Below are 19,477 nucleotides of genomic sequence, written 5' to 3'. Positions count from 1 at the left end.
GATATAATGGCAATTTTAAAACATTTTTTGAACAGATGAGGGAAATGGAGCATTGTTTCTCTTTTGGCTGAGGAGATAAAACTAACATTTTTTTGCTTTTATTCCCTCCTTCCAAATACTTATTTAAAAGAAGATTGACTGAGGCGCCTGGGTGGCACAGCGGTTAAGCGTCTGCCTTCAGCTCAGGGCGTGATCCCGGCGTTACGGGATCGAGCCCCACATGAGGCTCCTCCACTAGGAGCCTGCTTCTTCCTCTCCCACTCCCCCTGCTGTGTTCTCTCTCTCGCTGGCTGTCTCTATCTCTGTTAAAGAAATAAATAAAATCTTTAAAAAAAAAAATAAAAGAAGATTGACTAGATAACCAAATCAAACTTACATAATCTGTAGTGGGAATGGAGGAGACTTAATAAGAATAAAGAAGAAACCAGATGAAGATGGCAGTCCTGAGTTGCTGCCCTGGAGTTCATCTCAGTCCTTAGAAACTGGAGCAGCACCAGTGTCTCAGCAATGATGCTAAACCTTTTTTGAATCAAAGCCTTTAAGAATCTCATGTAAGCTATAAGCCTTCTTCCCTTGAACATGCTCATATAGATGTTGCTTTTGCCAACCAAAATCTATTCTAGGTTCTCAAGTTGTTAGTCACAGATCAAGGTTAAAAACATTTTAGAGTTCGTGCTATTTCAGAGTTCACACCATGGACCATAGTCAATTTTAGATAGATTAAGGACTTAATTTTTTTTTAATTAAAATCCATGGAAGAAGTTGTAGGCTAGTATCTTTTATACCTTGGAGAAAGGACAGGTTTCTTAAAAAGCATTGACTAAAAGAAAAAAAATAGCTCTGACTATATTAAAAGTAAGAACTTTGGCAAGCGGGGCAATGAATCTTAAAGAAAGTGAAAAACAAGTTATAGAATGGGAGTATTCACAGTAAACAAAACTGGCAAATGATTACTATCAAGAATATACAAAGGGGGCGCCTGGGTGGCTCAGTCATTAAGCGTCTGCCTTCAGCTCAGGGCGTGATCCCAGAGTCCTGGGATCGAGCCCCACATCAGGCTCCTCCACTGGGAGCCTGCTTCTTCCTCTCCCACTCCCCCTGCTTGTGTTCGCTCTCTCGCTGCTTGTCTCTCGCTCTGTCAAGTAAATAAATAAAATCTTAAAAAAAAAAAAAAGAATATATACAGAATTCCTACAAATAAGTGAGAAAAGAGCTAATGGCCCTATGGAAAACAAACAATATGAACAGGCATCTCACAGAAGAGGGAAACATGTCCATTAAAATTGAACAGGATCTTAGCATCATTAATGACCAGAGAAATGAGATAACATTTCAAAACCAGTTGGCAAAAGTTAAACATCTGCTGATACTAAGTGTTGAGGAGCACATGGATTCACAGGATCTCGTATTCATTGCTTGTAGAAGTATAAATGGGTACAGCACTTTGGAAAAGAGGTCTGGTCTTTATCTCCTAAAACTGAATATAAGTATAACCTAGCAGTTCAACTTCTATGTATCTACCCAAGAGAAATCATGCACACATATACCAGGGAACATGTTCAATAAGTTGATCATAGCACTGCTCACAGGAACAAAAACCTGGGAACAGTCCAAGTACCCACGAGTAAGAGAGTGGATGAAAAAAACTATAGTTTTCATATGGTACAAATACATCATATGGTTGTCAAAGTGAATGAACAACATTGCCACACAATGATACAGATGGATCTTAGAAGTCTGGTAAGTTAAACAAATGAGACCCAAAAGATTACATATAGCATAATAAACTTTTTCCAAAAAACTTTTTGGGAATACATCAGATGAACCAAAAGGATATAAAAAGGAAAGCAAGAAAATGATGGATGGGCGATTCCAGAGACTGGTTATGGGGGCAGGGGCTAGAATTGAAGGGGAATGACCACATGATTAGAGGTAGATTATTGCAAGGGTGCTAGCTTTTGTTTGGGGCAGTAGGTTTCAGAGTACTTATTACTTCATTAAAAGTAACTAGATAACCAGTTTTTAAATATTTTGAAGATATTTTTATTTATTTTAAAGAGAGAGAGTGTACCCAAGAGCGGGGTGGGGGGGGCAGAGGGAGAAGGAGAGAGAGAGAATCTCAAGCAGACTCCTTGCTGAGGGCAGAGCCTGATGAGGGACTTGATCTCTTGACCCTGAGATCATGACCTGAGTAGAAATCAAGAGTCCAATGCTTAGCTGACTGAGCCACCCAGGTGCCCCTAGATAACCAGTTTTTTAAAGAGAATGGTGTGTGTACCGGTGATGAGAGTGCTTTGAACCAAGGTTAATTCTGTTTTGTGCACCTGAATTCCAGTTCGAAAAAAATTTTTTTCAGAGTTCATTGAACACATTGTTACTTAATGTCAGGAGTAACCCTAGAGATTGCCTGGACATATAGAGACAAATAAGATATATTCCCTGTCTTGTTGTCTAAGAGTAGAAGTAAACACTGGCAGTAAGTGAGTGAAGCCTTGTGCTAATCTCTATGGTGTAGAGAAGGGAGAGCAGTTAGTTCTACATGTCTGGACCTTGCCTCCACTCCGCTCCCCCTCACTCTGCATTCCCCGCCCTATCCCTGCTAGTCCTCCTCTCAGTATATTGATAGAATATTTAGACCTCTGCTGGATTGCTTGTTTCATTCCATCTTACCACAGAGTTAATTCTTTTTGTGTCCATCTGATATGTTCAGCTTTAAACTCTTTGAAGCCAAGGACCTTTTCTCAGATGCTCCCCCCAAATATCTTGAATAATGGTCATGTTTATTATTCCATTAAACAAAGATTTGAGTCCCTACTATGATGCAGGCACTTACATGTACATAGTATATCCTTGAAAAATGAGCTAATGAATACAAGAATGGAGTATAGAAATTAACACATTTATGGAATTCCTGTTACATGATTTGTGCTAGGACCTGTGATGCTCGTAAGACACTGAAGATTCATTCTATTCAGTCTTGTTGTGAAGATGACTTAATCATAAGACAATTAGAAAACAGTACAATTGGGGATTTAGTGTGAATAACCAGGGAAGTGACTCCGTGTAAAAGTATGGAACAGTGCATATCGATAAGGAGAACTACCGTAAACATAAGTCTTCTTGACTTGCAAATTGTGTCTTAAACCAAAATTTAAAGCTGTTTTCTCTTTGACTTTTCAATTTACAGAGGTGGGCAAGTTCCCCCCACCCTTTTTTTTAAGAGAAGGGGGGGGGCGTGCAAAGGGCGAGGGAGAGAGAATCTTAAGTAGGTTCCATATCCAGGGCAGAGCCCGACTTGGGGCTTGATCTCATGACCCTGAGGTCATGACTTGAGCTGAAATCACGAGTCGGACTGTTAACAGACTGAGCCACCCACGCACCCCAAGCTTCTAAATTTAAAAAGGAAAACTATGGAACTGTGTGATACCAGGTGTTTTTTTCACAGGCAGTAACAATTTCTGTGATACTAGCAGGTGTATCATTTGATTATAATCCAAATGTAATAGGCTTCCTGTTAAATATCCTTAGCTGCGTGATTGTACTTTATAGCTGAAAAGTGTTCTACATAAACACTGCGTGGCTGATGAGGAAACAGGTCCATAGAGGTGAAACAGCTTTATTTACTATGGTTGCACAGAAAGTAATAAGATTAGAAACGAAATCTCCCTCTCCTGGTTTAGTTTTCCTTATGTTATAGGATATTGCCCTGTATGACCTAGATGCTTCAAAGTTCCTTTTCATGCATTTCAGTGCCTTGAAAGCTTTCTTTGCAAATAAGTGGCCCTTTGAATTTTAAGAAAGCAATATGAAATAGTAGAAAAAATACTGACCTTTTCAGAAATCTGGAGATCTGAGTACAACTTCAAATTCAGTTCTACCAGTAATTGGCTGGTAACTAAGATTAGCTTGACCTTTTGCAGGTCATTTACCCTCTTTGAGATCTTTATTGTCTCTTCCAGTTTTAATGCCCTCTTAGCTAAAGCCAAGCTGCGGTCCCTAGGATCTGCTGTATGCGTTATCAGTGCAACTGGTTTGATTAACCAATCATTAAATAAGCCTGGACTTACCACATAAAATTACCTAGTTCCTTTGTGGTCCCACATTAACATATTCAACACTTACCTAGGTGTTTTTCTTATGAAAAGTAAACTCCTTGAGAGCACTGACCATGTCTGTTCACTGTAGGATTCTCAATACCAAATCGTTGTTGGATGAGTGAACATCTATTTTAGATAACTGCTTTTGCTTTAGGATTTCTCTATTTGCATGCTTTTTAGTAAGGGAAAATAATAGTATTTGAAAACAGTGTTAATTTGAGTACTTGGTATCTTTGCCATTTACATGAGTAGTCTTCACTTGATCATAAAGTGACTTTTTAAATCATTTAGTATGAACACCTTCCTTTCTCAGTTACTCAGTAAACTCATTTGTGTTTATTTTATCAATAACACTTTAGTAGAGATTCTGCATAATATAATGACCTCCTTAACTCCTTGCACATTATAATAAAATCTCATCCTTTAGGGAAAGATAGAAACAGATTCCATTTGTAAATTTAATTTACAGGGGGTTATTATAATAATTATGTCCTTTATTTCTCTAGTTATAATCGCTGGTTATGTCAAGCAAGATCTGAGGATCTATCTGATATTGCTTCTCTAAAAGCCTTATACCAAACAGGTGAGCTTAAGGACATAATCACTTTTACTAATTAAGGACCCTCCCTAGCATGCTGTTAGAAACTTCATTTTTCTCTGATTTTTTTCGTTTTATCTATGAAAAAATGTTTTATTACTAATGGGGATAGTTTTTGCTCATCATCAAGATTGTAAAACTAACATCTCAACCTACAAATTTTCATCTTGTAGTTCTACATGAGCCAACTTTATTTTTTCTTAATGTCCTTTTTCTTACCTTTTAACATTTTTTTTCTGCTTTTGAAAATGTTATCCACTGCTATACAGTATTCAAACCTTACATAAATATATGATGGAAATGGTGAAAGTTCCCTGATTTCCACTCGTTCCCACATTAAATTTCTTTTTCAGACAGTATTTGTTAATTTTCAGAGTTGAGCTCCAAGTAGTTTTTCCTGGATCACTAATGTTATTAAAAGTTGTAGTGAATTTAAACAAAAAGCTGTTTATAAAAAGGTCTGTGTCCTGCAGCTTTACCTTTGGCTATCCCTGATTTAAAACCTGTAAGAAGCCTTATCTTAAAAGTAAAGGCAGTCATCAAAACCTCATGAAGGGGGAAAAAAAAAAGTATTGGTTTCCTCATAGTGAAAGACATCTAAAGATGAAATTTAAAAAAAAACGTAAGTTCTTGATTTTCAATCTTTTATATTTGTGTAGACTATTTTTATAATGTCAGAGTCCAGTCTTGGAATAAAGTCTCTGGGCACTGATCACGTTTCCTGTTCACAGGTGTTGATAACTGCGGTCGCACAGTAATGGTGGTGGTTGGAAGAAACATTCCTGTCACGTTAATAGATATGGACAAGGTAAGCCATTAAAAAGGCTCTGTTTTACACATAATGTTGATTTTTATGATTAGTAGGATATGAATTTGGAATCAGATCTTAGAATAGGAGATGGGGCAGAATTATGTGTATCTGGGCAGAGGAGCGGGCCTGGCTCTGCATGTTGGCACATACAATTTCAGTAAGTTAAGGGTTTGGTTTTGTTCTGTAGGAGAAACAAAAAATACTAGAATGCCATAATGTGATCCAAAAATGCACCTGCTCTGTTTCAGAAATGACGCAACTGGCAAGTTTTGGGTTGGACTCACTCTGGGTTATAATTGTACTAACAATCAAATACTGCTTTTCTTGAAAAAAGAAAAATCAGCTCTTGAATATCTATCTGAAGAGAAGTCAGAGATAGAGTTAACCCAAGATGTGATAATGCCACGATCACTTCATTTGGAGACAAAGGACAGATATAGCTGATTCATAAAAGAAAAAATGGTATTACTAGCAAAAAAAATAAGAAAATGATTCTTCTTTTATTTTTTTTTTAAATGATTTTTTATTATATTATGTTAGTCACCATACAGTACATCCCCGGTTTCCGATGTAAGGCTCGATGATTCATTAGTTGTGTATAACACCCAGTGCACCATGCAATACGTGCCCTCCTTACTACCCATCACTGGTCTATCCCATTCCCCCACCCCCCTCCCCTCTGAAGTCCTCAGTTTGTTTCTCATAGTCCATAGACTCTCATGTTTCATTCCCCCTTCTGATTACCCCCCCCTTTCTTTATCCCTTTCTTCCCCTACCGATCATCCTAGTTCTTATGTTCCATAGATGAGAGAAATCATATGATAGTTGTCTTTCTCTGCTTGACTTATTTCACTTAGCATTATCTCCTCCAGTGCTGTCCATGTTGTAGCAAATGTTGAGAACTCGTTCTTTCTGATAGCTGAGTAATATTGCATTGTATATATGGACCACAACTTCTTAATCCAGTCATCTGTTGAAGGGCATCTCGGCTCCTTCCACAATTTAGCTATTGTGGACATTGCTGCTATGAACATTGGGGTGCATATGGCCCTTCTCTTCACTACGTCTGTATCTTTGGGGTAAATACCCAGTAGTCCAATGGCTGGATCATAGGGTAGCTCAATTTTTAACTTTTTAAGGGACCTCCACACTGTTTTCCAGAGTGGCTGTACCAACTTGCATTCCCACCAACAATGTAGGAGGGATCCCCTTTCTCCACATCCTCTCCAACAATTGTTGTTTCTTGCCTTGTCTATTTTTGCCATTCTAACTGGCGTAAGGTGGTATCTCAGTGTGGTTTTGATTTGAATTTCCTTGATGGCTAATGATTTTGAACATTTTTTCATGTGTCTGTTAGCCATTTGTATGTCTTCATTGGAAAAGTGTCTGTTCATATCTTCTGCCCATTTTTTGATTTGTTTATTTGTTTCTCGTGTATTGAGTTTGAGAAGTTCTTTGTAGATCTTGGATACCAGTCCTTTATCTGTAGTGTCATTTGCAAATATATTCTCCCATTCCGTGGGCTGCCTCTTAGTTTTTTTGACTGTTTCCTTGGATGTGCAGAAACTTTTAATCTTGATGAAGTCCCATAAATTCATTTTATCTTTTGTTTCTCTTGCCTTTGGGGATGTGTCATGAAAAAGGTTGCTTTGGCCGATGTCGTAGAGGTTGTTGCCTATGTTCTCCTCTAGAATTTTGATGGATTCCTGTCTCACATCGAGGTCTTTCATCCATTTGGAGTTTATTTTTGTGTATGGTGTGAGATAGTGGTCAAGTTTCATTCTCTTGCATGTAGCTGTCCAATTTTCCCAGCACCATTTATTGAAGAGACTGTCTTTTTCCCACCGGATGTTTTTTCCTGCTTTATCAAATATTAGTTGCCCAAAGAGCCGAGGGTCCATTTCTGGGCTCTCTACTCTGTTCCATTGGTCTATGTGTCTGTTTTTGTGCCAGTACCATGCTGTCTTTGTGATCACAGCTTTGTAGTACAGCTCGAAATCCGGCATTGTGATGCCCCCAGCTTTGTTTTTCCTTTTCAACAGTTCCTTGGAGATTCGGGGCCTTTTCTGTTTCCATACAAATTTAAGGACTGTTTGTTCCAGTTCTTTGAAAAATGTCCTTGGTATTTTGATCGGGATAGCATTGAAAGTGTAGATTGCCCTGGGTAGCATGGACATTTTAACTATGTTAATTCTTCCGATCCATGAGCATGGAATATCTTTCCATCTTTTTATGTCTTCCTCAATGTCTTTTAAGAGTAATTTATAGTTTCTAGAATATAGGTCCTTTACGTCTCTGGTTAAGTTAATTCCAAGGTAACGTATGGTTTTTGGTGCTATTGTAAATGGGATGGATTCCCTAATTTCTCTTTCTTCGGTCTCGTTATTCGTGTATAGAAATGCAACTGATTTCTGAGCATTTATTTTGTATCCTGCCACGTTACTGAATTGCTCTATAACTTCTAATAGTTTGGGAGTGGCTTCTTTTGGGTTTTCCATATAGAGTATCATGTCATCTGCAAAGAGAGACATTTTGACTTCTTCTTTGCCAATTTGAATACCTTTGATCCCTTTTTGTCGTCTGATTGCTGTTGCAAGGACTTCTAGTACTATGTTGAATAACAGTGGCGAGAGTGGGCATCCTTGTCGAGTTCCTGATCTTAAGGGAAAGGCTTCCAGCTTTTCCCCATTGAGAATAATATTTGCAGTAGGCTTTTCATAGATGGCTTTTATGATATTGAGAAATGTACCTTCTATTCCTACACTCTGAAGGGTTTTAATCAGGAAAGGATGCTGTATTTTGTCAAATGCTTTTTCGGCATCGATTGAGAGGATCATATGGTTCCTGAGTCTTTTCTTGTTGATATGATGTATCACGCTGATTGATTTGCGAATATTGAACCACGCTTGCATCCCAGGTATGAATCCCACTTGATCGTGATGGATAATCCTTTTAATGTACTGTTGGATTCTATTAGCAAGTATCTTGTTGAGGATTTTGGCGTCCATATTCATTAGGGAAATCGGTCTGTAATTCTCCTTTTTGATGGGGTCTTTGCCTGGTTTGGGGATCAAGGTAATATTGGCCTCATAGAATGAGTTTGGTAGCTTTCCTTCTGTTTCTATTTTTTGAAATAGCTTTAGGAGAATAGGTATTATTTCTTCTTTGAATGTTTGGTAGAATTCCCCAGGAAAACCGTCCGGGCCTGGAGTTTTGTTATTTGGAAGGTTGTTTATCACTGACTCAATTTCTTCATAATTAATTGGCCTGTTTAAGGAATCAATTTCTTCCGGTTTCAATCTTGGTAGTTTATAGGTTTCCAGGAAGGATTCCATCTCTTCCAGATTGCTTAGTTTATTGGCATATAGCTGTTGATAAAAATTTCTAATAATCCTTCCAATTTCAATGGTGCTCGTCGTGACCTCTCCTTTTTCATTCATAATTTTAATAATCTGGGTCCTTTCTCTTTTCTTTTGGATAAGTCTTGCCAGTGGTCTGTCAATTTTATTGATTCTCTCAAAGAACCAGCTTCTAGTCCTGTTGATCTGCTCTACTGTACTTCTGGTTTCTGCTTGATTGATTTCAGCTCTAATTTTGGTCAACTGCTTCCTCGTGCGTGGATTAGGCCTGTCCCTCTGTTGCTGTTCCAGCTTCTTGAGGTGAGAATATAAAAACTGCATTTTAGATTTTTCTATTCTTTTGAGTGAGGCTTGGATGGCTATGTATTTCCCCCTTAGGACTGCCTTTGCAGTATCCCATAGGTTTTGGACTGTTGTATTTTCATTCTCATTGGTCTCCATAAATTGTTTAATTTGATTTTTGATTTCCTGGTTTATCGAGTCATTCCTGAGCAGGATGGTTCTTAGTCTCCAAGTGTTTGAGTTTCTTCCAAATTTTTCCTTGTGGTTGAGTTCCAATTTCAGAGCGTTGTGGTCTGAGAATATGCAGGGGATAATTTCAATCTTTTGGTATCGGTTGAGACCTGTTTTGTGTCCCAGAACATGGTCTATTCTTGAGAATGTTCCATGGGCATTAGAATAGAATGAGTATTCTTTGTTTCTGGGGTGTAGTGTTCTATATATATCTATGAGGTCCAACTCGTCGAGTATGGCATTCAAAGCCTTTGATTCTTTGCTTAGTTTTTGCCAGGGTGTTCTGTCTATTTCTGATAGTGGAGTGTTGAGGTCCCCTACTATTAATGTATTTTTATTTATATGTCTCTTTATTCTGGTTAAGAGTTGGCTTGTGTATCTTGCTGCTCCCCTGTTGGGGGCATATATATTTATAATTGTCATATCCACTTGTTGAATACTTCCCTTAAGAATAATATAGTGCCCTTCTGCATCTCTAACTATAGTCTGTAGTTTAAAATCCAATTTATCTGATATGAGAATTGCTACCCCAGCTTTCTTTTGAGGTCCATTTGCGTGAAAGATGGTACTCCATCCCCTTACTCTCAGTCTGAATGCATCTTTGGGTTTGAAATGAGTCTCTTGTAGACAGCAAATGGATGGGTCATTTCTTTTTATCCAATCTGCAACCCTGTGGCGTTTTATGGGATGGTTCAAACCATTTACATTAAGACTGATTACTGAGAGATATGATTTTAATGTTGCCATGTTGCCAGTAAAGTCTTTGTTTGTATTGGCTGTGACTTTCTGTTCTGTATCACTCTTGGGGCCTTTTTACTTTTATAGAACCCCCCGTAATATCTCCTGTAGGGCTGGTTTCGTGGTTACAAAATTGGTTAGTGACTGGCGATTCTGAAATGTCTTTATTTCTCCATCAATTCTGAATGACAGCCTTGCTGGATAAAGGATCCTTGGCTGCATGTTTTTCTCTGAAAGAGCTTTAAATATGCTCCCCCAACCCTTTCTCTCATTCCAGGTCTGTGTAGACAGGTCTGACGTAATTCTGATGCTTTTGCCTTGGTACGTGAGAAATTTCTTTGCCCTGGCCGCTTTCAATACTGTATCCTTGCATCTAATATTTGCGAATTGCACTATGACGTGACGTGGCGTAGGTTTGTCGTGGTTGAGATTGGGAGGGGTCCTCTCTGCCTCTTGGACACGAATGTTTGTTTCCCTCCCTAGATTAGGGAAGTTTTCAGCTACAATTTGTTCAAATATCTCTTCTAGACCTCTGTTTTTCTCCACCCCCTCGGGGATGCCGATGATTCTAACATTGGATCGTTTCATTGAGTCAGTAATCTCCCGTAACCTACATTCGTGGGCGTGGATTTTTTTAAGACCATCTTCTATTTTCATTTTTTCCTCTATTAACCCATCCTCCAATTCACTAACTCGTTCCTCTGCTTCTGCGACCCTGGCCGTCAGAGCCTCTAGTTTTGCCTGCATTTGGCTCATAGAATTTTTAATTTCTGTCAGATTCGCTCTCATTTCTGTCCTTAGGGATTCTATATTCTCAGTAACCTTTTCGTTAATAGTTTTTTCAATTCTACTCATCATTTTGACCATCGTTACTCTGAATTCCATTTCTGATAATTTGGTTACATCCATATCCATTATTTCTGTGGCAGAGGCCACAGAATCACTGTCTTTTCTTTGCTGGGGGGGGGCTTCTCCTTCTTGTCATTCTGATGAAGAGAGGTTGCGGGGTTTCCAGAGCCCAAATTATTGACTGGGTCCCAGGCCGTGCCCCTTGTTTTATAGGGATCTTAGGGATGTGGGCTTCTTCTTTAAAGATTTTATTTATTTATTTATGTGGCAGCCAACCAGCGAGAGAGGGAACAGAAGCAGGGGAGTGGGAGAGGAAGAAGCAGGCTCCCAGCGGAGGAGCCCGATGAGGCTCTCCTTTCCGGAACGCCGGGATCACGCCCTAAGCCGAAGGCAGGCGCTCAATGACTGCGCCACCCAGGCGCCCGGGTTGTGGGCTTCTTGATTTTTCGGCCTGCCTTCTGGGGGAGGGGCCTGCCGCGCAGATACTCAGGCAGCCATGTTTGGGTAGAGTCTCGGCGTCCCCTGCGAGGGGGGATGGGGATGGGCACTCCCTGAGCCGGTATTTCCAGGCTTTTGTTCTCTGGCGGCTTTCCCTGGCGGTTTGCTGTGCCTCTTCTGAGAGTCAGAGCAGCAGCGGCCAAATTTCAGCCTCTGTCACAGAACAGAGGGATTGCGGCCCGTTCTCTACTAATGTTCTGGCCACTTTAACTCTGTTTCTGTTGGTGCTGCTCAACCCTGCAGCGTCCCGGGATGTGCGCCCCACACCTGGCGTCCCAGCCCTCACTTCCAGGGCCGGCGTGTCTCTGTCCTTTGTGTTTCTAATGCCGCCAGCCGCCAGCCGCCCCGCACGCTCCCGGATCTCCCGGTCTCAGCCTGGATCCAGTGAGCGCACCGGGATTCCGGTGTTCCGCGAGATGCCTGGTGGCGCGCGCACCCGGCTCACGGTCTCAGTCTGCTGTTTTGCGGGTGCCGTCCGCGAGCCCTGCCCGCTCTCCCGTGCAAGTGGCTACCGCTTCCCAGCGCCCGAACACGGCGGCTCCCTCCCCCTTCCGTTTATCTTCCGATATCTGTGCACAGTTTCATGGCTCCCCGCTTCGTACCTCAATACTCAGCGCTGGAGATGTTCATTTGTAGAGATCCAGATGCGTCTTCCTGCGTCTCAGGCTGGTTCCGTGGTTGTTTAGGCTGGTCTGGTACCTATCCAGCTCGACTCGGAGGACCAGCTGAAAACGGTGTCTCCTACTCCTCCGCCATCTTAACTCCTCCCTGATTCTTCTTTTAGAAATGATTAGTAATCCAAAAAAAAAAGCGAATGACATACCTTTTGTCACTTTCAAAACTAGCCAGAACTTTTAAATAATAATCATTGTCATCAAAGATGAATTAAAATGATAAACGTGGTCACGTCCGTTGACCCTGGAACTCTGTTCCTGAGAATTTGTATTAAGGAAATAATCTGAAGTATGGAAGTAGTATCGACCCAGAAACTGCCTAAATCGGAATACTTGGGCAAGGGACTATTGAATCTACAAAATAAATATGCAAATTGTCCTGGAACATAGTTTTATTAGAAACTGACTGCAAGAGAGGAGAATCACTTTAATAAATCGTTCTTAACATAGTAACAAATTATGTGCTTAAAAATGTAAAAATTGCACCCATTTTTTAAGGTAAAACACAGTTACACAAAAGCAGGTAATTGCTTCTGGCTAAGCCCTTAGTTTCCTGGTCACTGGTGTTTAGGTAAAAAAAAAAATTGTGGAAGTATTGGACCTGGCATGTTACCATAGGCTTATTTGTAGCACGGAATTGGAACTTAAATTCCTAACAGGTAATTATGGTGTATCCAGAAAAGGAATGTTTTGTGACCCTTAAAAATTTTGTTTCTAAAGGCAAGTACTATAGAGAAATCTTTATAATATAATATCAGTAGGAGAAAAAGTGATACATTAAGTTGCCTATAGACTGATCTTAACTTGTTTTGTTTTAAGCATAAAGGTAAAAACTCAAAATGTAAAAATTTAAAATGGATTTCACAGTTTTAGGGAGAATTTGTTTTCTACATTTTTCTGTCATATGGCTATATTTCCTTATAGCAAAAAAAATTTAAGTTTAAGATGGGGAATTAAAGCTGAAAATGAGTATCTTAATTGCTCTGGGGAGGGAGTAGGGAGTAGATAGAAAGAGGACCAGAAGCAATCTGGTAAAAGCAGAAATAATAAACACACACACACACACACACACACACACACACAGGAAAAACTCAACTGATGCAAATGATATCATTAGTAAGTTTCTACTTATAGTCATTTGTATTATTAACAATCAGTATGACATTCATTCTCATTGTTAATAATGTGATTGAAACCAATAAAAACATAAATCTCTGCATTTGATTTTGGTGTGCACTTGCTTGGTGTTCTGGATATCCATGATATATTATTTCATAAAATATAATGAGATACATTGTAAGGTCCAGACCAACAAACTGGAAAGATACTGTGTTTTCTTAGTGCCCTCCTCTGTCAGCTCTGGTAGCAGTTGGATACTAATCCATCTTAGTCTACTCATGTTAATGCCAAGGACTCTCCTGAGGAGAACTGGGAAATCGCCTGTTTGATAATAATCTTTCAGTTGTTAACTCTTAGCTTCCTCCATGTCATTGTTTATAGCTCCACCACTGGGTCATCCTGGCCCTGCCCATATTGTATCTCTGCTTTGTGTTTAATGTTTCTCTTAAATTTCATCCTTCTTGTAATGGAATATCTCTCCAATATTTCTCTAATGTGATCTGGGTCACATTAAATTTGAGTCTTTCAGAGCCTTAGAAGTGCTGCCCAGTCCATTGCCATCTACTGACTAAACCTGTTCTCATTTTTCTCATTCAGGTCAACATTAAAGATGCCAAGAAAATTAGCCCTCCAAGTGAGCCATGGGAGGGAGGCATCACTCTTAATGTCCTTGTATAGTAATTCTTGGTTACGTGAGAGCCCTAAGTCTGTATCCCAGTAGAGACTGTAAAGATTTTCACTGAGTTCAAGCAGATACTTCTAATGATACTGATATCCTAGAGAGGGAAAACCTGGCATCTGACTGAAGCACTCTTTTTAGTATATGAAGAGTTGAGAGGATAGAGACTGATTGTTCTCTTCCACCACTTAGAACAAGGCATAAAGGGATCCTACTGTATTATTTCTGAGAATTACTAAACACTGGCATGGTTCACTTTCCTGAAGCTTTTTAAAAGAGAATTGATACTCATTAGTCTGAGATGTCCGTCTGCAGTGCTGGGGGCATCTCATTAGACTAATCTTCTGGGTTTTGCCTCGCTCTTGGCTTCTGTGAAATAGACCACTGTGCAGGATGATCTTACTTTTACTTCTCTTTTTCTTCTAGGCTCTGTTATATTTTATCCATGTAATGGATCACATTGCTGTGAAGGAGTATGTATTAGTATATTTTCACACACTGACCAGCGAATACAATCACCTGGACTCTGACTTCCTGAAGAAACTCTACGATGTTGTTGATGTCAAGTTAGTTATTTTTGCAAATTATGAAGAGGGGAGATAGCTTCTTTCTTTCCTAATATTAATCAATAAGCAAATATTGGTGCATATTCTGCGAAAACATCTTTCATGTAACATAGAATTTTATCATATATAGATAAGATATTTTAATATGAGGAGGCCCTCCTTAACTCCAGCGTATTTTGCATCTAAGTAAATTCATATGTAAACTTTTTCCTGCTTTTAAACATCCTGAAAAATGGTTAGGATCATTAACAATCTTTGTATATAAAATAACAAAAATACTACTTTCTATTAATAAGGTGTGTTACTCTTATTCAAAATATGTATATAAATATTATTTCATTTGACCCAGTGACCCATGAGTGTGTTAATTCATAATCTGGTCCCAGAGATTCTAGTGCAATATAAAAAAATGGCACACAATAAATGTTTGTTATATATGAATTTACTTTGTTCTACCTGTAGGTGGCTCTGTCACAGCCAAGAAAAACAATATCTTCTATAAAACAAATACTTTAAATAATGAAATGTTCTCTGAATCATTTTTTGACATTTCACCTAAAATTCAATAAGTGAACTAGGGCTATTTTTAATTTTTTTTTTCCTTTGTGAATATATTTCTGCACTCTAGCAAAGAGTTAAATGTCCATAGCATGACATACTGACCCTTGTTTTTATTTCGAATCAGATACAAGAGGAATTTGAAGGCTGTTTATTTTGTTCATCCAACATTTCGTTCAAAGGTACGGTGTGTTTCTTTTTAGCTACATCTTGATTTTGAGTGCACTGCATGCCAGCATATTATGCTATTTTTCAAGATCTTGATTCTTACTATCACCACTGTGCCTGCTGATTTCTTTGTTTACTGTTCCTTTTAAGTGATAGTGAGTTGTGGTCCTAATGTTTTGGTCCCATGTAAACTCCATTGTCTTTGTAGGTAACTCATACAAGCCCCTTGGTCCTTGCCTCTTCCTACTCTGTGTTTGTTTGGGCTTTGCTCATGTTCTTGATACAGAATATACTTTCCTTCCCCTGCTCATGGCTAACTTCTGTTTGTCCTTCAGATTTCTGCTAAACAATTACTTTCCATAGGAAACCTTCCCCTACCAATTCTGCAACTAGTAGGTACTCCTGCATTGTACTCTCTTAAGATTTTAGTCTCTATCATCATGCTGTTTTTAATTCTAATTACTTGTTCAATTTTCTACCTTACTGTAGCCTGCAAAGTTTGTGAGAGCTAGAATATAGCTGTTTTGCTCTTTTAATATCCCTAATATCTAATCCTACATCTTGACATCATCAAGACATGCATTCCTTTGATCCTTTTACTTTTTTCTGAAAATGTCATCCTTTTTTGGTCTTTATTTCCTATCCAGCCTAAAACCCATGTTCTATCACTTCAGTCACTGCTATTAATGCCTAAAATAACCTATGATCTCTTACTCTTTCATCACACTTGCCCGTCAAAACCTGATCATGAGATAATTTTATCACTCTGCTTTCTTCATTCCTGTATCTGGGTTGCTGAGCATGGATGGAGAAGTCTTAGAGCTGTGTGATTTTGGGCTTCTAAGCAGACTCATGGAGCTTTCACTGCTAAGGGGCCCCAAGTATTTCACTGGACAGTGTACCAGTGAGGTTCTCTGCTCTCCTCAAGCCCTATTAGCAGCTCCTCATCCACCAGTTAGCCTGACCTTGTTCTTAACCAAGAACATTGAAAACCTCAGTAAAAAGTTGCCAGTCTTCTCCCTCCCACCCCAGACTTTCTGCCATCTGTTTCTGTCATTGTCTCCTTTTCTGTCATAAAAAAAATGTGTTACTTTTTAATGAAGAACAGCTCCTCTACCTGTGGTCTGGATCCCATTGTAATTACAGTTAATGTTTTCTAAGCACTTACTATATTCCAGCTTTTCCCATGCATTATCTTGTTTAAGCCTTATATCTATGAAGGAGATAGTAGTATTATGCCCATTTTATAGGTAAAGAAATTGATGCTTTGAGAGATTAAATAACTTTTCCAAGGTAAGCAACTAATAAGTAGCAGAGGCTGGATTTGAATCTAAATATTTTAATTATAGAGCCTCCACTCATAACTACACAATATATTTCCATTTCCTCAGGACTTTCTCTTCCACAATTTTTATCTTTCTCCTCTCCCATTATTCTGGATCTAACTCATCAACTTTTAAACATGCTAAAGCCTCCACTTATCTCTCTTCCTGTTAACAACCAAAATTTTTTACTGTGATCCACATTCTGTGTTCATTGCATTTTTTAATACACCTTAAATTACTCCCATCTGGTTCAGAACCCATTCTGACAGCTAAAGCTACTCGCAGCAAAACCACTGGTCATCTTTATCCTGTTTTCCCTGCAGCCTTAATTGTAGGTGGTCCCTTCTTCCTTGAAACACTTTATCTTGGCTTCCTCGAAACTTACCTTGCTGAGTTCTCTACCACTTCTAGCTGCTCTCTCTCAGTCCGCTGTGCTGTGCCCTCTCTCTCCTCATCCTTTGAGTGTTAATGTTCCCAAGCCTTCATTCTTTTCTTTCGTTCTATATGTTCTTTCATTCCTGTATCTTCAGCAACGCTCGAAATCATATTCAATTCCCAAATACATGTTGGGAGGCAGCGAAGCCTAATGTTTAAAGCATGGGCCCAAGACTCGGAATGAGTTACTAATCCAAGCTCTACCATCTACCAGTTAATCATCTCAGGCAAGTTATGGAACCTCTCTGTGTGTTAATTTCATCTTCTATAAAATGGGGATAATAATAGTGCCCACCTTCTAGGGTTATTGGAAGGATGAAATTAGTTAATATGTATAAAATGCTTAAAAACATTACCTGACCTATAATAAAAGCTCAATAAATGTTACCACTGTCATCATGGTCATCATCATTCCTGTGCTTAGACAGGCATGTTGAGCTATTGATTAGATACTTCACTGAGATGTCTTACAGGCCCCTGAAGTTCAACATTTTAAAAACAAAACTACTCATTGTCCTCCTCCCCAACTCACTCCCAAACTTCTGTTTATATTTCCTGTCTTAGTAAATGGGACCACTGCCTGTTAGGTGCCTAAGCCAGGAACCAGGGAAACATCATATTGCATCAGTTCTGTGTGCTTGCTGTTGTCCCAGTCTGTGCCTGTGCCATTAGTCCCACTGCCTCTACTTTAGTTCATGCCACCACCATCTTTTATCTGAAAGGACATAGCTACCTCCTAGTCAGTGTCCATATTGTCCTGTCTCTGGTGTAGCAGTGTTCCTTCAGGCCTGCCTAATGACATTTTCTTATAATGTTAATATATGAAGCCTAAAATATTTACTAGAGGGTCTTTTGCAAAGTTGGCCAACCTTGGGTTTAGGCAAAAACAAAAAACAACAACAAAAGCTGATTATTTCAGTGGGGTTTGGAGAAAAAAGGACGTATTTCAGCATAAAGCCCAGGATTTAGTTATTTATTAGATGAGTAGGGTTGAGAGAAAGGGCTGTGTCATCCATGACTCCCAGGTGTCATCAGATAAAGGGGATCATGGATTGGGATATAAATTTGAGAGTCCCCATCAAGTAAATAAAGCTTTAACTCTTTAAATATGTTAATGAATTAAGTCACAAAGAGGACAGCTAAGGACAGAACCCTGGGATCAAGGAAAAGTAATCTAAAAATCAGCAGGCGAGCCAAGATTGACTAATGCTAGTGGACAGGCTAGTGGAGCCAGTGGACAGGAAAAGCATCAAAGACGGTAGAAGTAGTCATTATTTTAAAGCACTGTGGAGAAATTAAATATAAGTAATGAAAAGTCCTCATTACACTTCATAATTAATAGATGAGTGAAGATTTTATTGAGAGAATGGTTTTCACTTTGGGATTTCTCATTGTTTACAAAATTGTTGACTTTCTCACCCAAATACTATCTTTAAAATTTGCATGAAATATTTTAAGTAATTCTTTTAAAAGTTGCAAATTTCCTTTTGGTCCCTCAGTGTTAGAATAGCTTAGTAAGTGCTAATTAAATGCTTATGAGAACACTAGCCAGGCTTTAAAAAATAAATAAGTAAAGTACAGTGGAACAGTCCGTTAAGTGAAGGACTTTTCGTACTCTGTTAAGTTCTGATTACATGGTCTTATCAGATAATGTCTATTATCAACTTTTCCACTATTTTGTTATGCTCAGTGGGTGGCTGATTTTTTTCTTTCTGTAGCACTTAAAGATACTGCTTGACTATTTCCCCACATCTCATCATCCATTTATATTTTGTTCATCCAGTAGCTACTGAATTTTTTTCTTTAATGGAGATAAACAGAAGGATGAGCTTGGTTTTTAGCATGTCTTTGCAAGAATGTCTGCTCTCCCCACTTCTATTCAGTATTGTACCAGCGGTTCTAACCAGTGTAATATGGCAAGAAAAAGAAATAAAATGCCTCTAGATTTAGAGGGGAATAAATAATACTGTCTTTATTCACAGATGACATGAGCATCTATGTAGAAAACTCTGTGGTATCCTCAGCAAAACTAGTAGAATTAATGAGTAAGTTTCATCAAGGCTTCAGGGTTTAACATCAATATTTAAAAATCAGTTGTATATATTAGCAACAAACAATTCAACTGAAATTTAAAAAGTAATATTATTTACGTTAGCATCAAAATATATTAAATACTTAAGGATAAATGTGACAAAAGATGTGAAAGACCTATGCCCTGTACAAGTTAGGTACATTGCAAAACATTCATGAGAGAAATTAAAGGAGACCTAAGTATAGGAAGATATCTACTGTATTTGTGGACTAGAAGACTTAATATTGTGAAATTCTCAGTGCTTGCTAAATATGTTGATTCAATGCCAACCAAAAATTCAGCAAGCTTCTTTTGTAGAAATTGACCAATAAAAAATGCAAAGAATTTAAATAGCCAAAACGATCTTTCAAGAAAACCAAAGTTGGAGAACTGACACTCCCCACTTTCAAAGCTTATTC

The 19,477-nt window shown here is 38.7% G+C and overlaps 1 protein-coding gene across 1 annotated transcript in view; it reads left to right on the top strand.

Annotated features, from left to right (window-relative positions):
* Positions 1–19,477, top strand: part of GDAP2 (ganglioside induced differentiation associated protein 2) — a 76,023-nt gene that overhangs the window by 37,860 nt on the left and 18,686 nt on the right. Inside the window, exons 9-12 of the mRNA XM_045801402.2 lie at positions 4,604–4,680; positions 5,427–5,503; positions 14,362–14,501; positions 15,187–15,241. Coding sequence (XP_045657358.1) covers positions 4,604–4,680; positions 5,427–5,503; positions 14,362–14,501; positions 15,187–15,241 — 349 coding nt within the window. The remainder of the gene's footprint in view (positions 1–4,603; positions 4,681–5,426; positions 5,504–14,361; positions 14,502–15,186; positions 15,242–19,477) is intronic.

This window comes from Ursus americanus, chromosome 12 (assembly GCF_024610735.1).
Source record: "Ursus americanus isolate L20-20 chromosome 12, mUrsAme1.1.p, whole genome shotgun sequence".
Classification (NCBI taxonomy): domain Eukaryota; kingdom Metazoa; phylum Chordata; class Mammalia; order Carnivora; family Ursidae; genus Ursus; species Ursus americanus.
Note: the sequence above shows the minus strand (reverse complement) of the source record. Positions and strands in the feature narration are given on the sequence as shown.